Source organism: Callospermophilus lateralis, chromosome 6 (assembly GCF_048772815.1).
Source record: "Callospermophilus lateralis isolate mCalLat2 chromosome 6, mCalLat2.hap1, whole genome shotgun sequence".
NCBI classification, from domain to species: Eukaryota; Metazoa; Chordata; class Mammalia; order Rodentia; family Sciuridae; genus Callospermophilus; species Callospermophilus lateralis.
The window spans coordinates 122,220,086-122,239,103 of record NC_135310.1 but is presented as its reverse complement, the minus strand read 5'-3'; the positions used below and the strand labels follow the sequence as shown (position 1 = coordinate 122,239,103).

The following is a 19,018-nucleotide window of genomic DNA, read 5'->3' as shown; positions in this document are numbered from 1 at the left end:
GCAGGGGGAGAAGCTTGTGCAGAGCTGGCAGTGTGCTGAGGTGTGAGGAAGCAGAGAGGCCAGGGTTGGCTGGACTAGAGCCCATGGGGAGAGAAGCAGCAGATAAGTTGGGAAGGAAGGTCCACCTTGTCAGGCCTGGAGAGAAGTGGGGAGCCCTGTGGAGGCTTTGAGCAGGGCAGCAACATGGTTTAGCTCACATGTTAAAAGGATCACTGAGGTCAGGAATCCTAGTTATCCTCCCTTCGAGATTTAATTATGGGTGAGACCAGTGTGGAGCAGCACAGGGTTTGAGAGTAGCTCTTTGGAAGTGCCTTTAAGTGTGTCCTGCAGAGGAGTCATGTGGTAGCCTCAGAAGTCCAAGGGCACCAAGGGGGTTGAGAGTGAGGTGAACTTGCTTCTTGAACGTGCAATGATGGAGGGTTCCGTGAATGACGAGAGCAGGATTTTCACAGCAGTAAGTAGCATTTGACTCTGTGTGTTAATGTGTATATGTATCTCTCTCCTCCCTCAGTGGAGGAGAAAAATATAGACTGAAGTAAAAAAATTAGAATTGGAAGAGGGGAATTTCCTGTGTATGACTGAATGACCATAGTCTGACCTTGCTGCAGGTGTGCTCTTTGTCTGTTTTCAGGTTTGTTCTGAGTTAGGGCAGTTTAGGCTTTGTGTTCCCAAGGTGTGCTCCCCAGACTACCTTTGAAACTCCTTGTAAATGCACATTCGTTGGCCCACCCCAGATCTAGTGAATGAGATGGTCTGGATTGGGTTCAGTGATTTGTGCTCTATGAGGCATTCTACTGGTTCAGGTGCATAAATGTTGAGAACCACTGAATTAGAGATTACTTCATGGAAGGACCTGGGACCAGGAGCAGATTCAAGTAAGTGAGTGTCTTTGACATCATTTTCAGGCCACTTCATATGGTCAGATGATCTCTTCCAAATCCATCAAACCTTGGGTGTCATCTAATGTGGCCCCTGCTCCAGCTTTCCTGGCCTTCCCACCTGATAGTATGTGTTCTCTGTTTTTTGGTCCATGTTTTTCTAGCTTTTTCTTCCATGTCTGTGTTCACAGAGCAGTTCCAGGTTATTAGCCCTGATCGCCCCATTGTGGCAGTGCTGGGAGAGGATGCCATGCTGCCCTGCACCCTAGTCCCTGTCATCAATGCAGAGAAAATGGAACTGAGGTGGTTCCGCACCACATTCTCACAGGCAGTGTTCGTCTACTGGAACCAACGGGAACAGACTGAGGAGCAGATGGCTGAGTACAGAGGGCGGACCTCACTGGTGAGAAAGTTCCTCACCCTGGGGCAGGCTGCTGTGCATATCCACAAGGTCCAGGTTTCTGACAATGGAATGTACACCTGCTTCTTCAGACATGGAGGCTTCTCTGAAGAGGCTGATTTGGAACTAAAGGTGGTAGGTTAGTTACTTGATGCCTATTCTGGAGACCTTGGGTTTGGTGGGAATATCAGGAATCATCCAATTTAGCCTCACATTTAATAGGTGAAATAGAGGAAAAAAATGGCTCATTCATTTTTTTCATTGATCAATAAAAACACTGTATATGAGGCATCTAAAATATGGGAGGACTTGTTCTGTGCAGCAGAGATATATCAGTATAGCAGAGATCCCAGCAGTGAAGAGTTTACCTTCTAGAGACAAAGGAAGAATAATTATAATAAATAATTCAGTACTACATGTGATAAGGTGATAAGTACTTAAGACAAAAGGCCAAATAGAATTAAAAAAAGGGGCATAAGATGTGGGCTGGGAAGTTAGGACAAGCTGTAGTGTTACACAGAGACCAGGGCAGATCCTTATTGGCAGAACCTGAGCAAGGTTCAAAGGAAGTAGGTATTTAGCCAGGTGAATATCTGGGGGGCCAGAGTTTAATGCAGAGGGGGAACCTGGTATAAAACCTTTGAAGTAGGAGTATGGTTGATTATTCTGGGTATATGGAGGCCATCATGGTTGGTAGGAAGAGTGGTGGGGAGGATGGTAAGAAGTGGCAATACTGGAATAAAGAGATGGTCCTGGCTTAACACCAGTCACAGGTGTAAGGATGAGGTCATTAGGAGTGGACACCTGGGCTGGCACAAGAGCCCTGGATGTTAATAGGCTAGAAGGTGAAAAGCCAGAGGGCACACAACATGGTGATGGTGGCTACTTGACCAGGTAGTTCTTGGGGTTGAGTGTGAGGGCCCTGAGGGTCTCAGATGGTGGATTTGGGGAGAAGTGTTGGAGAGGAAGGCAGATACCAGAACAGTAAAGGCTTAGTGTGCTGTGTTATGAAGTTTGGATGTAGAGTAGGGGGAATCCTAAACAGAGCCATGCTGGGAATGCTCATGTGTGCATTTGTGAATTGGAGGATGGTAGGTGAGCAAGAGGGAGGCATGGAGTGCAATTATGATGTGGAGAGAATGAGTGCCTGTTCTGAGGCATGGCAGTGGGTTGGGAGAGGAGAGGTCAGACAGATTCAACAGAGTATATTTGTGAGCACAAAATTTGGAGGGGGAAGAGAAGACTTGAGAGACTTCCAGAATTTTATTTAAAGCATTTGTTGTTTCATGGCAGGACAATTGATAATTATTTGTCACTTCTACTGCTGTACTAATGCTATGTAACAAACAGCCACAATCTCAGGTGTATTTGGCAATAATATGTATTTAATTTAGGCACTGTGGGAATTCAACTAATTGGGGCTTAACTTGGCTAATAATCACCTGGGTTTACTTATGCATAATTGGTTATGTTTCAGAAATATAATTAAAAACATAATCTCCCATACTAGGAGAGAATACTTTTAATACTGAATAAGCATCAAACCAGAATGATACATATCATTCATGATCTCATAAAGAATTACACACCAGAAAGAAATTTCATCTTTCTTTTTATTGCCAAGCATATATAATCTCCTGAACACTTGTTTTTAAGATGAACAATAAGGAATTCTCTACTAAGAAGGCTCAAAGCAATTTGTTCTGCATATGTCATTCTAAATTTACCTGATACTTTGGGAGACCATCTGTGTCATATAAGAGGCTTTATCTGGAAGAAGAATAAACTCCTCCAGATTTATGACAGGAGGTTATTTTACAACTTGGAACAAGATGCCACATAAGTTTGACTCCTACCTTTACAAAGGAAAGGGGGGAAAGGGTTGGTATCTTCCCTGATGTTTACATTTCAAAGAAATGGTTCCCAGGTCTTTGAGAAAGACATTCCTGAGCCACAAAGCTGGCAAAATCCTAGCCAATTTTCAAAATCATGTATAAATATTTCAAAAGAGGAGAAAGTGCCCTTGTGTAATTGCAGTTTCTCAAAGCAAATGGTAGAAGAAAAATAGAAGAATCTTCTTTTATTCAAGAGGGAGAATTAAGATTTTCACTTTTAATGTTCATTTGTTCTTAAGTCACTGAAACGTTCACCAGGTGCACCTTGGTTGAGTGTGCTCACGTTTCAGGTGGTCATTTGACTGAACTAGGGCAGCTAAAGCAGGTGGACCAGGCAATGTCACATGAGTCCATCCTCCAATGGGTAGCCCAGGATTGTCCTCCGGTGGAAATGGCAGAGGGTAAAACCAAGGTTCAAGAGCTTTTCAAACCTCTGCAGTCACATTAGCTAACTTTTCATTGCAAATTTGAATCCCATGAATGGGTCCAGAGGCAAAAGGTAAAGGCAGTAAAAAGTCTGTGGAAATGGTAGAACTGGCTATAAATAAGGGTGAAGAAATGGGATATTTTAATAATAATTTTAACATAAGTGGTCCAAAGTATGAAGTCAGTTTTGGAGTTTTGAGTTTGAAATGTTTGTGAGGAAACCTGGTAAAGATAACTCTGGAACATGGGTGTAGGGGAAGAGAATTAAGGAAACTAGGGAGTCAGGCAAAACAATTTTGGCAGTTATATACACAGAGAGGCAGATGTCCCCGGAATGTATGTGAGGTGGGAAGACTGAGATTCATGGAGGGAGCCTTGGGACCAAATTCTTCCTGTTGCCTCTGGTATCACAGTAAGAGAGAAGAGCCCACTGCCATGTGTGGGTCCCTTTGCTCCTTCCTTTAATTCCCTCTGGTAGGTGACCCTTCTGATAGAACTCCCAGAATTCAACATGGAAAACCTTACCCCTGAAGTTGTGTAATATCTAGGAAACTCTGGGGTCTCAGGGCCCAAGGTGGCCTCCTGTTGCTCCACAGCTTCCTTCCCACAGGGATGGGCTCTGACCCCCAAGTGCACATAGAAGGGCCAGAAGAGGATGGAGTGCGTGTGATGTGCAAATCCTCAGGATGGTTCCCAAAGCCCCAGGTGCAGTGGAGAGACCTCAGTGGAAAGAAGTTCCCAGCACTTTCTGAGGCCCACACCCAAGACAGTGAAGAGCTGTTTAGTGTGGAGGCCACTCTGGTGGTGAGAGACAGTTCTGTGGGGAATGTGACCTGCTCTGTCCTCAACCCTGTCCTGGGCCAGGAGAAGGCCATGGCTATTTACATCCCAGGTCAGTGCTGCTGCCCACTCCCAGCAGAGCTGTGGGGAGGGGCTGGCCTCTCTGAGTGTGCTGGCTCTCCTGGGTGTGCCCCTGACCTGCTGTCTGCCTGGCCACAGAGCCCTTCTTCCCTCAGGCTTCTCCCTGGAAGCCAGCATTTGCTGTGGTCCTGACCATGCTGGGCTCCTACTCTTGGGAGCCTGGTATTTTTCAGAAAAGCACATTCCAGAAGGATGCAGGTGAGGCAGGTAAAGGAGCATCTGCGGCAGCTTAAGGATGAGCAACAGCAACCAAAGGAAGAGGCGCTGAAGGCCATTGGTAAGACTGCACACGCCAAATGCAGACCTATTGGTGAGTGGGACAGCTGACAGGGGCCAGAATCTGGGGTCCAGTTCTCTAGGGAGATCCAGGGTCCTGGGCCCAGAGAAGGTGACTTAGGAGATCATAGAGGACAGCTAGAGTCTGGTGGGATTAGGTGGGTTTGTAGTTAGAAATTCTAGTAATCAGAAACATTTTTCTGGGGTTTTTCAAGCATACAATCTTTCCTTTTCATGGGGATGGGCTTTCACACTGTTTTTTCATTTTTTTTCAGATGAACTCCAGGCAGATCTCAGCAAGTTCTGCTTTCCTGCCTGATTTTTGTATGTTTCTTTGTTAGCAGACGTTCTAGTTCCTAGCTTCCTAGACGTTCTAGTTCCTATTTCTTGGGTTGTTTTTCAGATCAGAGAAAAGCTGCTTATCTGTCAGGTACGTGACTCTCCAGGTATCTCTTGTTCCCTTATCCTACCTGGTGTCCCTTCTCCTTCTTTCTATCTAGGCAGACATGTGGGTCCCCGTCCCTGGGAAGCTGATTGGAAGCTAGTGGAAGCCAGAACCCTGCTCCCTGAGCTCTCCTAGATCTTGGCTGCTATTTATTTCCTACCTAGAACTTGGAAACTTGGGTGTGATGGTGACCCCTGGTCTGTCATGTATTCTGCATCTCATTTCAACCTTGGCTTGCCCACGTTATATAGTATGGAAAGCCATCCATGAATTATTTGAGGGTCTTCTTTAGTTTTGGCAGCCAGGGAGGTTTTAGTTAACTTTGGAAACTATCAGTGGTTCTCTCATGCAATAGATTGCCCAAGACACATAACCTTTATCCGCAACCTACTAGATACCTCAAGTAGCTGTGGAGGTGAGTGTAACCTGTTTGGAATTGAACAGCCCATCTATAACCATTTTTGATGAAGGATATTATATGGAAGGCCTTTGATGTTCCCTGATATAAAAAAAAGCAAGTGTGGGCTCCATTTTGCAATTTTAGAATAGAAGCTTGATCTGTATGATTGACTACCCTGTCACCCCTGTTTTCTAAAAATATTTTCTGTATCCTGTGGTGTTTTTTTTAATCATTTTATTTTTCATAGGTTTCATTTTGCAGCCAGCATATCCCACCGATGGGAACCACATTACCATCACCTGTGTGGGTCTCATGTGAGAATATGGATTTTTAGCTTTTAGTGCATCTAGCTGTTGGTCTTCATCTAGAAGCTTACAGGCAAATACTAAAAGTTCATTAAATGATATGTATAAGTAAATGAAGTCATTAAGTTTAGGAGTGTTACCTTGTGTTCATCTCCCAACAAATCACTATTGAGAGATTATGTTTTCTCCAGCTTCCAAAGGTGCCAATCCATGTAGGCTGCTTACTATAGGTGAGCATGTGGTGGAGTGAACCAAGTACTTCTTGAAATAGTGGTTCTTATTCTCTAGAAAAATTTCACTTGTGAAAAGTTGGGTTTTTAAAATTTGTTTTTATTTTTTAGTTGCAATTGGACACATTACTTTATTTATTTATTTATTTTTATGTGTTGATGAGGATAGAACCCAGGGCCCCACATGTGTGAGGTGAATGCTGTACCACTGAGCCACAATTCCAGCCCCCAAAGTTGGGTATTTTTACCGAAGAACTCACCTTACATTCGTTTCTTTAAATCATTCTTAATTTTTGGTAATTTCCAAAACTTATTTTTATTTTTATTTTTTTTATTTTGTGGTGGTGAGCTGTGAATCTGGCACCTCCTGAATGCTAGGCAAACCCTCTACCATTGGCTACATCCCTACCCCTGACCAAATATATCTTTGCCAGAGAAGGACTGGATATAATAATATCTCTGACAACTGTGGAGTGAATTATATTTTATCCTCTCAAATATTTTCACACATAGTATAACTTTTATCCTTAGCAGCAAAACTGAATAAATAGAGATAGAATATAGATTTTTAAGGCATAAGTTTTCTGACAGAGAGAAAGCAGTGGGACAGTGGTAGAAGTTGGCCTGTAAAGCAGCCGTCTTGATCTGTGGTGGAGGGGATTTCCCACAATACCCTGCGGTCCCTGTGTACTACAAGAGGCCATCTCCTTTCTGGCTCTCTCCTCCTGTGGGTAGTCTCATCTTTAGAATGGAGGGAGGCCAGGGCAGGTATATTCATGCTTAGCAGGTTTTATCTCTGTTCTCACCACTGTGTGTTCCCTTTCAGCCTGGAGGAAGGCCCCCCTATATGCAGGTAAGTGACTCTGATGTCCTTGGCCTTCCCCTCTCCAGGCTCCTCCTCTGCCCTTCTGTAACAGTGGCCTCCACTCAGAATGGATGGGTTTTCCTGCTGTCTGTTCTCTAAATTTTTCCCACCCTTCCAGTAAACAGTTTTAACTTCTCTTGTTTTTTTTCTTTCATAATTGTCACACATTAATCTGCCCCGTCTCGAAACTAACCAAAAGCCAAGTACAAAAGGAAAGCCAAATTCTCCTAAAAGTAGAGAAAAATGATTGTAACTTGCACTGGAAGATCACAGGGACTTCCCCTTGGGTTTGGACCACAGAACTCACCTCATATTTCTGTATTTTAATCATGCTTCATTTAATTTTTTTTTACTTTTATGTGGACACAATACCTTTATTTTATTTTTATTTGGTGCTGATGTTCAAATCCAATGCCACTCACATGCTAGGTGAACACCCTACTTCTGAGCCACAACCTCAGTCATAAATCATTCTTCATTTTTGGTAATTTCCAAAATGTCTTTTTTAAATTTTGATTTTAGTTTTTCATGTTGTGGAGCTGAGGAGTGAACATATTCTAGGCTCACCTTCTACTGCAGGTGAGTGTTAGTTGTAGATCTTGAAAATATCAGTTTCAACTGGTATTTGTTGTTGGTGTAGTGACACTGGAGAGTTCAGTTGTGAGGACAGCCTGGATGGAGCAGGATTGGAACTGTGGATAGGAATTGCTAGTCTCCATAAAATTTCAGAAGTCATATTTGACAGCTTAGGACTTACATCTTTCTAATGTGGGACCTTGGTTCTGTATTCCTTTGACTTCAGATTCCTACTGTTTAGGTCCAGGTTTGTTTTCTTCTTTCTTCTTGTTCCTCTGGATATTGGTCTCCTCTCAGCCACCTCATGCTCTGACTTGCTGTCCTAGCTGGATTTCTTCTAAGCGCCTTGATTGTTGAGAAATTAGTTTTTGGTGTTCTGAATTTGGGGTCCAGGATGCTTAGGGAGTCTGGAACCACTTGAAAGTATATGCAATGTTCCGTGTTTGTGTTTGTGTTATAGAAACAAAATGCAATTAATAATATTCATAAAAATTTCTTTGCTTTTAAGAGAATTTTGCTTTCCCCGTTGGGCTTGGTCTTGGAGATATATATATATATATATTTATATATATATATATAAATATATATATAAATAATATTTGTTATATATTATATACATTATAATATAATATATGATATATAAAAATATTTTATATTTATTATATATAATATATATTGATATATATATATTTTAATTTATGAAAATCATAAAAGGAAGAATCTGGAGATGTTAAAATTTTTTACCTGAGAAAAGGTGTGGAACAAATGAGAGAAGAAAAGATAATGTGAGAAGAGTGAGGAGTTGAGAAGGAAAGTAGAGTGCTCAAGATTCACATAGAAATTTTGGTTGTGCTGAAGCTGTGAGAGATGGAAAATCACATCCTAGGAGGTTTGAGTTGAGTGTGAAGCAGATTTGCAAGTTATTTGTGCACATGAAATGTAACCAACTCCTTGATATATCTTTGAGATATTTCAGTGAATATTGTGTGTGTGTGTGTGTGAATTCCATTAAGCCATTTCCAAGTGATTATCTCATTGAGTTTTCCTGTAATAATGAGACCACCTCAACCCTCCAGAGCAGTTAGAATAGGCACATGCTAAGGCAGTTTCCAAAGTAATGAAAGATTATCCAGAGGACTCTTTAACTCTGGGGGACCTGTGTCATCTGAATTTGTATAATATGCCCTTTTCCTGCTCTGGTTGTTTCTTTTTTATATCAGGGATATAGACTGTGAAAGTCAAAGGAGTGTGAGTCATGGCGTCAAGGAGGCTTTCGGATCAGATGTATGAGGAACACTCTTTGAGAATCTTAATGATTTTTCTGGGGACATGTTTATTAAAAAAGAAGGATCAAGTAGTCTTTTTTTTACCATCTCCCCATTTTCTGCTGAATTAATGTCTATATGTTTTCATGTATAACTTGCATGCTCTTTTATTTTGTAAGGATAAACACAATTACTGCACAAGAATGAACAATTTCATATCAACAGGTCCATAGTGTGAGGTGGACAAATGTCTGATCTCATCTTGTTCATGAAATTGTAACAGTGAGTTATAAATTAAAATTTTCTGTGGGAATTATGTGAAGAGTACATTAAGGCACATAACATAATACTTGATATACTGGAAAGTCTCAAAGTTTTTTTTTTTTACTCCTTGTCTTTTTCTCCCCTGTCTGCTTCCTTGTCCTCCCTTTGCTTCTGCTTTGTTAATCTCAGTCAGTTATTATATATAAAATTATATTTGGATTCCAACTAATGTCTTGGTGAAAAATGAGAAAAATTTTCTTTTCTCCAAAAATCATCTGGGTCTGCTCAGCCATTTTATATTATCTAGTTTCCATCAAGCAACTCAACAAAGATGGAAATACCAATGCATGTAATTGAACCTGTATGAGTGGAAATGGAGGGCACAAATTTAAACACAAATATTTAAGAAAGAAAAGATCTTGTTCATTTATTATTTTCATCATTCTAATCTTGTTCCTGTGGCTTTGGGATTTCTGCCCTGTTGGAGGCAAAAAGCTTTTCAAATGAAGTCATTTTGGAGTGTATGAAATATGTAGACTTTTCTTTGGTCAATGACCTTCCTATTCTCATCCCCAAAGGGAGTATAGAAGTTAGAGGAGACTTATGTGGCCTTGGGACAGTGGGGGAAGAGAAACATGTGTTTTTCTTTTAGTTATGTCAGGTCCTTATCATAGGATATTAGTGTGAACTGGTTTATAAGAACCTTGGGTTGGTGTCTCCTGAGAAAACGAAGGTCTCATCTCATTGCTTGGTCTCTCTTCCCTGACCCTGAGGTAAAGCCCAAAGTCTGTGTCACTTATTCCTGGTTGCCATTCGGTTTTTTTCTCTGATCTTCAGACCTTGTCTGGTTCACTGACTCACTGGGCACCTGTCTCTTTACCATCTAGTAGAGAATGTGAGATTTTCTGGGTCCTCAGCTTCTTGTGCTGGAGACAGCGAGGATTATGCTTTCTGCAAGCACATTTCTGTGCCGGTGTTTGTTTCATGTTGGGTGTGGCACCTATGTGGGCATATTAGTTTTCTATTTGCTGCCAAATTACTACAAAATTAGTGACTTAAACCATCACAAACATATTATCTTCCATATTTGTTGGTCAGAAGTCCAAGAAGGTGTGGACAGGCTGTGTTCCCTTCTGGAGGCTGTTGTCTTATGCAGTTTCTATATTCCTTTGTTTGGAGCCCTGTTCTTCCATCTTCAAAGCCAGCAGCACAGCATGTTTTTGACCCTATTTCTGTGATTCTATCTGCTTCTCTAACCACAGCCAAGAAAGGTCTCTGGTTACAAGGGTTCATGTGATTAGTTTGGACTGATACAGAGAATAATCTCCCCTGCTCCAGAAACTGAATCTTAAATCACATTTGTAAAGTTGCTAGTCATATTTTTAACATATTCCACACACTCTGGAGTTTAGGACTATGAGTTGTATTATAGCTGGAAGTTTTAAAACTCTTCAGGCAATTCTTGTGGGAAGCAAAATACTAGGTCCAATATTTTTGGGGTTCTCCCATATCTGTAAGGATACTTTTTTCCTATTGTTCTGTGAAAAGTGGAAGAAAAGTCACTAGTGTTGACCTCTAACAAGACATGTTTGTGTCTTGCTCTGAACTTCTTTCCCATTCTAAAACCCTCTTCATTGCCACCTAACTGGGCAAGATTTCTTTGAGTTCATTGCACTCATGATTTACAGTCATCCTCCAAGTTCATCTAAGCTAGATGTAATTCTATATTCATGGCTTAGAGGTAACCTTACAAGTTCAGCACAGTCAGTAAATGGAGGTCTTGGATATTTTGATAACCTCAATTCTATCTCAAGATAACCCAGTTTTCAGATGATTTTGTGTCTATGTTTTGAGAAAGCATTATTTGTTAGTTAAATCTGAAAGTGAACTTTCAGATTTATTTCAAGCATTTGATCCTGGAGTGTTAAGCTTTTTGGCTTAGTCTTCGTGGGAAGGCTGTAGCAGGATGTGTGAGTGGTGTGTGTGTGTGTGTGTGTGTGTGTGTGTGTGTGTGTGTAAGAAAAAATACAGCAGCTGAATGTTTTCACATAGCTTTTCCTTCAACATTGCTGTGTTTCAGAAGACTGAGTGCTGATCCTGATGTGTATAGACTCTGCAAATCCCTGATATGAGATCTGTGTTCTCTTGTAGATTGGCGGAAGGAACAATTCCAAGCCTGTGAGTGACTGTGTGCTTCTAGATGTTCCTCCTGTTGCCCTCATGGCTTCTGGTTTCTCCTTAAGTTCTCTGTGGTGATTCAGATGCTGGCATCACCAGTGGTGTTGCTGTGGCAGAAGTAATGGTGACAACACTGGTACTGGTTCCCAAGGGTTCTGTCTTGTGACTACCCCCCAAATCAGCCTCTGGCTTCTTCTCCTGATTGAGAACATGGGCTTGAGTTACAAGACTCATACCTAAGGAGGCTTATCCCCTCCTCAGCTCAAGCATCTATGTGGCTGTGAGGTGGTGGGTGGCTGTGTGCTTTGTCTTGGGGAAGGTGAGGACCTTCAATGATTGATAAATCTTTCAACAGGGCCTGTCACTCTGGATCCAGACTCTGCTCACCAATGTCTTTCTGTCTCTCATGAAAAGACATGTCTGACTTGGAAGGAGAAATGTGTGTACTGTAATGAAAAATGCAGTGTTTTGGGACTTAAAGGCATCACCTCAGGAAGATGGTACTGGGAAGTGGATATAGAGAATAGATTGTTCAGCAAGTGGACTCTGGGAGTCTGTAGGAAAGATGTGAGCAGAACAGGCTGGTACAAGGAAGCACCAGATAGGGGGTTTTGGGTCATGGGGCACTTTAACAATAGATATTTTGCCCTGATTGGTCCTATGACTTTGTTATTTCCTAGGCAGGATCTTTGCAGAGTGGGGGTCTTCCTGGACTACAGTGAAGGGGATGTTTCCTTCTATAACATGATTGATGGTTCTCACATTTTCTCTTTTCCCCCAACTTCCTTCTCTGGAGCTCTCTTTCCATACTTCATGTTTATGAAAGGAGATGTGTCCATGACCATCTGCTCTCTGGAGAGTGGGTCTGAGGAGCTCCCTATACCCCCTCTCAATTCACCTCTTTTGGAAGAGGTCCTGAGCACCCCAAGGGAGGGGTTCATCTCAGGCTGTGGTGTTGATGGTGCTCGCCCAGAGGCTGAATCTCCATTACTTCCCTGACAATCCAAGGTTTTGTCTTCATAGTGTCCCTTGCTGTCTGTGATCCTTTACTGTGGCTGTTCCTTTGGCTACGGATTCCTTGTGGCAAAATCCCCTGAGATGATGCCTAGGAGGCTCAGTGGGCATGTCCTCCTGTTCATTGTTCAGACTTCAGATGTGTGAGAGTTCTGTTCATGTCTCATATTCAGCTAGCACAAGATAAAAGTTGACTGTTTTGTAACTGGTTTAGGGAATGTGGAATTTAACTATGAAGATATATATATATATATATATGTGTGTGTGTGTGTGTGTGTGTGTGTGTGTGTGTATTTCAGATAGGTGTGGCAGCACATACATTTAGTCCCATCTACTGGGGAGGCTGAGTCAAGAAGATCACTTTAGCCCATAGGTTTGAAACCAGGTTGGGCCATAGTACTACCCTATCTCAAAAAAAAAATCAAACAAAGGGGGTACCACAATACTGGACTTGAATGTTTGTAGAGGAACCTTGAGGTCGAGAATGGTCCTCTGTTCTACTTTTGCAGATTTTGTACTATCAGATGATAGAAGCTTACCGTCGAGAAATTTCCATGGAAATGAATAGTCTGTTAGTCACCTTTTGTTCTCTGTGAGAAAATCAGCCTAAAGGAGGAGAGACTTATTTTCCTCACAGTCTTAGAGGTTTCAGTCCATAGTCACCTGGCTTCATTTTTGCTGACTCAGAATGTCAGTCTTATCATGACAGGGAGCAGGTGGTGGAGTGAGTGGTTAACCTCATGGCAGACAGAAGGTGTGTGTGTGTGTGTGTGTGTGTGTGTGTGTGTGTGGAGAGAGAGAGAGAGAGAGAGAGAGAGAGAGAGAGAGAGAGAAGAGAAGAGAGAGAGAACACGAGAGGGCAAGAGCAAGAGAGACAAGGAGCCCGTGACAAGACAGTCTTCAAAAACACATCCAAGTTTTCTACTTCCTTCCTGTTCCTAGTCCCCACCTCCTAAAGTTTCTACCACCTCCAAAAGGGACACCAGCTGGGGACCAAGCTTTTAACACATGGTCTTTGGAGAGTATTTCAATTCAAACTCCAATGAATGATGGAGTTTTAAGAGTCCAACATTCTATGTAATCTGCTTCCTATTCTGGGATAAATGGAACATACCTATTTTTACATAACTCAGTAAATTTCTGGTACCATTGAGAATGTGTGATATGTTCATCCAGGGAATTAAGAAAAAAATAGATCCCACCCCTCTTATAAAACTATCAGTACATATCCATTGTACAAATTATTTGGTTTTATTGTGACAATTTTATACATGCATATAATGTACTTTGATCGTATCCACCATTTCCTGCTATCCTCTTGACTTTTCCCTTCATTCCCCTTTTTCTCAATACTGCAACTGAAGAAAGAGAAGAAAACTAGAGTAAACATAAATGAAAATGAGAATTTTCAGATGCAAGGTGAATTGCAGATCAAGATCATAGGTTCAGTGAATATATTTCCTCTTAGAACTTCCACGTCTGGTGTATGGAAAACCAGAGTAAACAAAAAGAGACAGGACTATTGAGGTATTAGAACCTGCAGGAATAAAGGTGTGTTCACTCTACCAGATGTTCTGACTTGGGGAGAGAAGACACAGCATGGGAATTAGAAGATAGAAAGTACCTGTAACTACTCAGTCCTTCTAGAAATAAGGGCTGTAAAAACTTTGTATATTTTCTCTTTGCTTGTGGTTTATATGTGTGTATTTGTATATACTGACTATTTGCTTACTCTTTCTTCTTATATTCATTATTTTATACACAAATTGTTATCTTTCAGGAAACAGTATAGTCAATGAGACTGAGTGAATCTGAAGAGTAAATACTATAGCAGTAGTGTATACAGTGACTGGGAGTGCTACTTTCCTTATGTTGGGGAACAGATGAAAACCTCTTCATTTGTCAGGTGGCTTTGTCATGATAGATTTGTTGTCTTATGGAAGTTCAAATGTTTGTAAAATGTTATAACATGTAGGCATAGATAAATAAAATCAAAGGTGTGGATAGAGTCCATTATCATTTCATTGCATTTCTGTCCCAAATCCACTCCATGTTGTTCTTCTTTGTGTTCTTGGAACTGGACCTTGTAAACACTTCTTTGCCATCTGACACAATATGAAATTGTTGGTACAATGCACTGGAGGGGCCACTGCAAGGCAAGTTCGTCCTTCCTTCCTTCCTTCCTTCCTTCCTTCCTTTCTTTCTTTCTCTTTCTTTTTTTTCTTTCTTTCTTTCTTTCTACCAGGGATTGAAACCAGGTTTGCTTAACCTTGGCAGATTTGTACTATCAGATGATAGAAGCTTACCATCCCCAACCTTTTTTAAAAAAATATATTTTTCTTTAGTTGTGGATGTATGCAATGCCTTTATTTAGTTTATTTTTTAATGTGGTGCTGAGGATCTATGCCAGTGCCTCACACATGCTCCACCATGAGCTAAAATCACAGCAACCCCAATTCTTTTTAATTTTTATTTTGAGACAGTGTTTTGCTGTGTTGCTCAGGGCCTGGCTAAATTGCTGAGGGTGGATTTTAACATGTGATACTCCTGTCTCATACTCCTAAATTCTGTGATTGCAGTCATGGGCCACCATACTAGCCTAGCCAAGCTTTTAACACATGAGCCTTTGGAGGGTATTTCAGTTCCAAACTCCAATTAATGATGGATTTTTAAGAGTTCAACTTCCAGTGGTGTGCAGAGGGCTCAGTTTTTGATGACATAGTAAGAAATGACTATATTGATATCTTTATCTGTATTTTTAGTCTCTGCCCTGGGATCCTGAAAAGCAGATTTTCTCCCTGATCCTTGAAAACAGCTCTTAAACCCCTTGGAATTTCCGGATGGAGATGAAAGGAGAATCTTTTTGTTATCAATAACAAGCCCCTTTCAGCCATCTGAGTTTATGATAATAAGATAACTTTTAGAAAATCCTGGTCCCCTCAGAATGGGGTCAGGTTGCCAAAGGAACAAATTTTATGAGTAGAAAGTTGAAAGCAGGGAGGAAATAGGGCTGAAAGTTGAGTTAATTTAATTTACAGCATTCACTGATTTAATCAATCATAATTACACAGTGAAACCTCCATAACAGCTTTGAAGGAGCTTCTGACTTGATGAACAACAATGCATCCATGTGTGTGTTGGGGTGGTGCCTCTCTAACTCCACCATGGGGACTGTACCTCTGTGCTCAACTCATTTCTGAGCCTCACCCTATGTACATGTTCATCTGGCTAGTCACTGTGTCCTTTACAAGATCTTTTGAAATAAATTGTTTAGTAAACAAAGTTGTTTCTTTTGGTTTTTGTGAGTCATTCTAGAAAATCACTCTCGAAAATCATCTAATCTGAGGATGGATCTTGGGAATGGAAGATGGACCTTGAGAATGAGATAGAAATTTAGGGATACTAAGGAAAAAAAGTCTCTCAAGGAGAAAATGTGCCTGTTGGGATGTGGAACAATAACTTGTGAACTGCTCTTGACTTGGACTAAGAAGCTAAAGTGACAGAAAGAGACCAAAATATAAAAATGCACAAAACAATTTCATAAATTATTTTATAATTTTCCAATTCCGTATAAATTTTCTGGAATAGAGCAAAGCAGGAGCAATATTTCAATACAAAGACACTACTAACCTCATGAAGTTGGTGCTAACATTTATTGGATCAATTGTCTGACCAATCAGCTGAAAATAACACAGCAGACCAGATTCCCTAACGGAAAACCATCTTGCTGAATATTTTCCAATCTCCAGGGAAGTCCTTTCCCATTTGATCATATATTCTACCTTTGTACCCTAATAAAATAACCTGAACTTTATACCTGGTGGTGTGTCTCTTCTTGCTCTTGAGATTGCCAACTTTATTCTCTGAGTGTTCCTATATTTACTTTTCACTTTCTAATGATGCTGTTCCTCTCTTTGCTAAAGCCCAACACATCCTTAAGTCTTTTGTACAGTATGGGCAAAGGTCTGAAAGATCTAAGCAGTGGTTTCCTTTTCCACTGGAGAGACTTCATTGTACCTCCTTACAGTGACATAAACTTCAGAAATAGGTGGGTAACTTAGGGAGGCACCTTGTGTATGTCAACTGAAGTCATGGGGGGCATTCTTGCAAGAGTGTGAGGTCCACTTAACTTTTGGGCTCTCTGCTAATTCCTTAATGGAATTATAGGACACCCAGATATATGCAGAGAATTGGAGAATAACTTGGTGTGGAAAGCCCCATACATTTGCTGTTATAAGTGTTACGTGGGTTATTATAAAAGAGGACACCTGATTAATTGGAGTATTACATATCCCTTTCAAACTTCCAGTGGGCCATTATCCATTTTTCCCCAATGAGTTCTGCACTTTAGTCTCATTGGGGTCCCTATTGTACATTGCTTCTTTTCTTGGCTACTCTGCCTCATCCCAAGAAGTAGTATCTGCTCCCTATATATGCAATTTCTGTATTCTTCAGAAACTTTTTTTTTTAGTAATTATCCACTTTTTACTAGTTCATTCTTCTTCAGGCATGAATCAATCTATGTTAAGTTTTTCTTGGTGAAATGATTTCTGTGGTTTCTGGACTTTGATAGAAGCATCTAAACCACAATAACTTTGTACCTTTTCAAGGAGGTCACTGAATTGCTTACAGCATGCAAGAAAGTGTAATTAAGGCATTTATTAACTTACTAAAATGGTTAACTGTATCAATAAGGTTTTATAAATATCTTGAGGTTTTTGTGAATTTTAAGTATTTTCTACATGTAAATATGTTATTTTTTAGTTTAATGAAGGAGTGTCAGTAACAGTGGAGGAAGGAAAGGAGAAGGAGTAGGATGGAGGCAATAGTGTTGTTCTCCTCACTCCACAATTGATGTGCCCCTATTTCCCTCTCAGTCTACTTCAGAATTATAATGTGATGACATTAATGTTAGATCATGTTGCTCAGGATTTCTTTGTCATATGATTGTCACTATATTTTGCTTGTTTCATTGCACTACTTCATCTTCCCTCTCAACTTACCTGTTGCTACTTGGAATATAGATTGGTGCATTATGGTGCCAAATGGCAACATGGGAGTGCATTACAATTCTTATTCCACATATAGAGCACAATTTTTCATATCTCTGGTTGTATATATAGAAATACAAAACTGAGGGTAACTGAAGTCACACAAGAAAGAAGCCATGATCAAGCTTGGTTTCCACTTGCTTTGTTTCTTCATGTATCTTTTATGGTATGATTTTAGCTTTGATAAATGACTGAAGCCAGAGAAGCTGTGGTTGGAGTTAAGATAGACTTCAGTAGCATATGATCAACCCAAACAGAGTCAAGAGGACATACACAATTTAAACAGATCAATTTCAAGCAAGGAAATAGAAGACACCAACAAGGAATGTCTTGGGACCAGATGTGTTCCCAGCTGAGTTCCACAAGACCTGCAAGGAAGAAATAATGCAAACACTTCCCAGGTGTCCAGAACTCCAGATGCTGGACACCCCCTTACTAGTTTCTCACAAACATGTATCCAGTATAGTAGTTTGTAAAAATGAGAAAACAAGGCCTCTGGCCTTGAGCTGGGGCTTCACATGGAAATCTACAATCTAAGATAAGAGAAGTTACCAATTGGGCTCTGTGGTAATAGCTGGAGGGGAAAATTTTTTAAAAAATTTATATATAACAGTGGAATGCATTACAATTCTTATTACACATATAGAGCACAATTTTTCATATCTCTTGTTGTATACATAGTATATTCACACCAATTTGTGTTTTCATACCTATACTTTGGATAATAATGATCATCACATTACACCATCATCAATAACCCCATGCCCTCTCCCTTCCCCTCCAACCCCTCTGCTCTATCTAGAATTTGTCTATTCTTCTCATGTTCCCACTTCCTATCTCACTATGAATCAGCCTCCTTATATCAAAGAAAACATTCAGCATTTGTTTTTTGGGGATTGGCTAACTTCACTTAGCATTATCTTCTCTAACTCCATCCATTTACCTGCAAATGCCATGATTTTACTCTCTTTTATTGCTGAGTAATATTCCATTGTGTATATATACCACTTTTTTAAAATCCATTCATCTATTGAATGGTATCTGGGTTGGTTGCACAATTTAGATATTGTGAATTATACCAGCCATTTTTATTTTGAGATAGGGTCTCACTAAGTTTCTTAGGGCCTGGCTAAGTTGCTGAAGCTGACCTCAAACTTGCAATCTTCTTGACCTTGTAAATTCCTGGGATTATAGGTATATGCCACTATGCCCAGCATCATGGACTACTTTCTATTACTATAAATAAATAATTATTCTAGCTGAAGACTCATTTATTTTCAACACTACTTTTTTTTTCACATTCACCAGCATGTCTTCTGCTGTGGTGAATAAAGTTTTATTTTTTATTAAAAGCTTTTCCACATTATTCACATTTGTAGGGCTATTCTCCAGTGTGAGTTCTGTTTTGGTGAATAAGGCCTGTTTTATTGCTAAAAGCTTTGCAACATTCCATATATTTGTAAGGCTTTTCTCCAGTGTAAATTCTTCTGTGGCAAATAAGGGGTAAAATTTGAGTAAAAACTTTGTCACATACTTTGCATTTGTGAGGCTTCTCTCTAGTGTGAGTTCTGATGTGGCAAATAAAGCCTATTTTTTGAGTAAAAGCTTTGCCACATTCTTTACATTTGT

General features: G+C 40.4%; 1 protein-coding gene and 1 pseudogene across 1 annotated transcript; both read left to right on the top strand.

Annotated features, from left to right (window-relative positions):
• The first annotated feature begins 811 nt into the window (after positions 1–811).
• LOC143402009 (butyrophilin-like protein 1) lies at positions 812–12,323 on the top strand. Its single transcript, XM_076859532.1, is given in 9 exon segments — positions 812–875; positions 1,043–1,417; positions 4,210–4,491; positions 4,599–4,665; positions 4,667–4,830; positions 5,200–5,226; positions 7,003–7,029; positions 11,298–11,324; positions 11,680–12,323. Coding segments are annotated over 9 exon segments (1,677 nt in total).
• Positions 12,324–17,154: 4,831 nt separating this feature from the next.
• LOC143400743 (protein cornichon homolog 4-like) lies at positions 17,155–17,584 on the top strand (annotated as a pseudogene).
• The last annotated feature ends 1,434 nt before the right edge of the window (positions 17,585–19,018 follow it).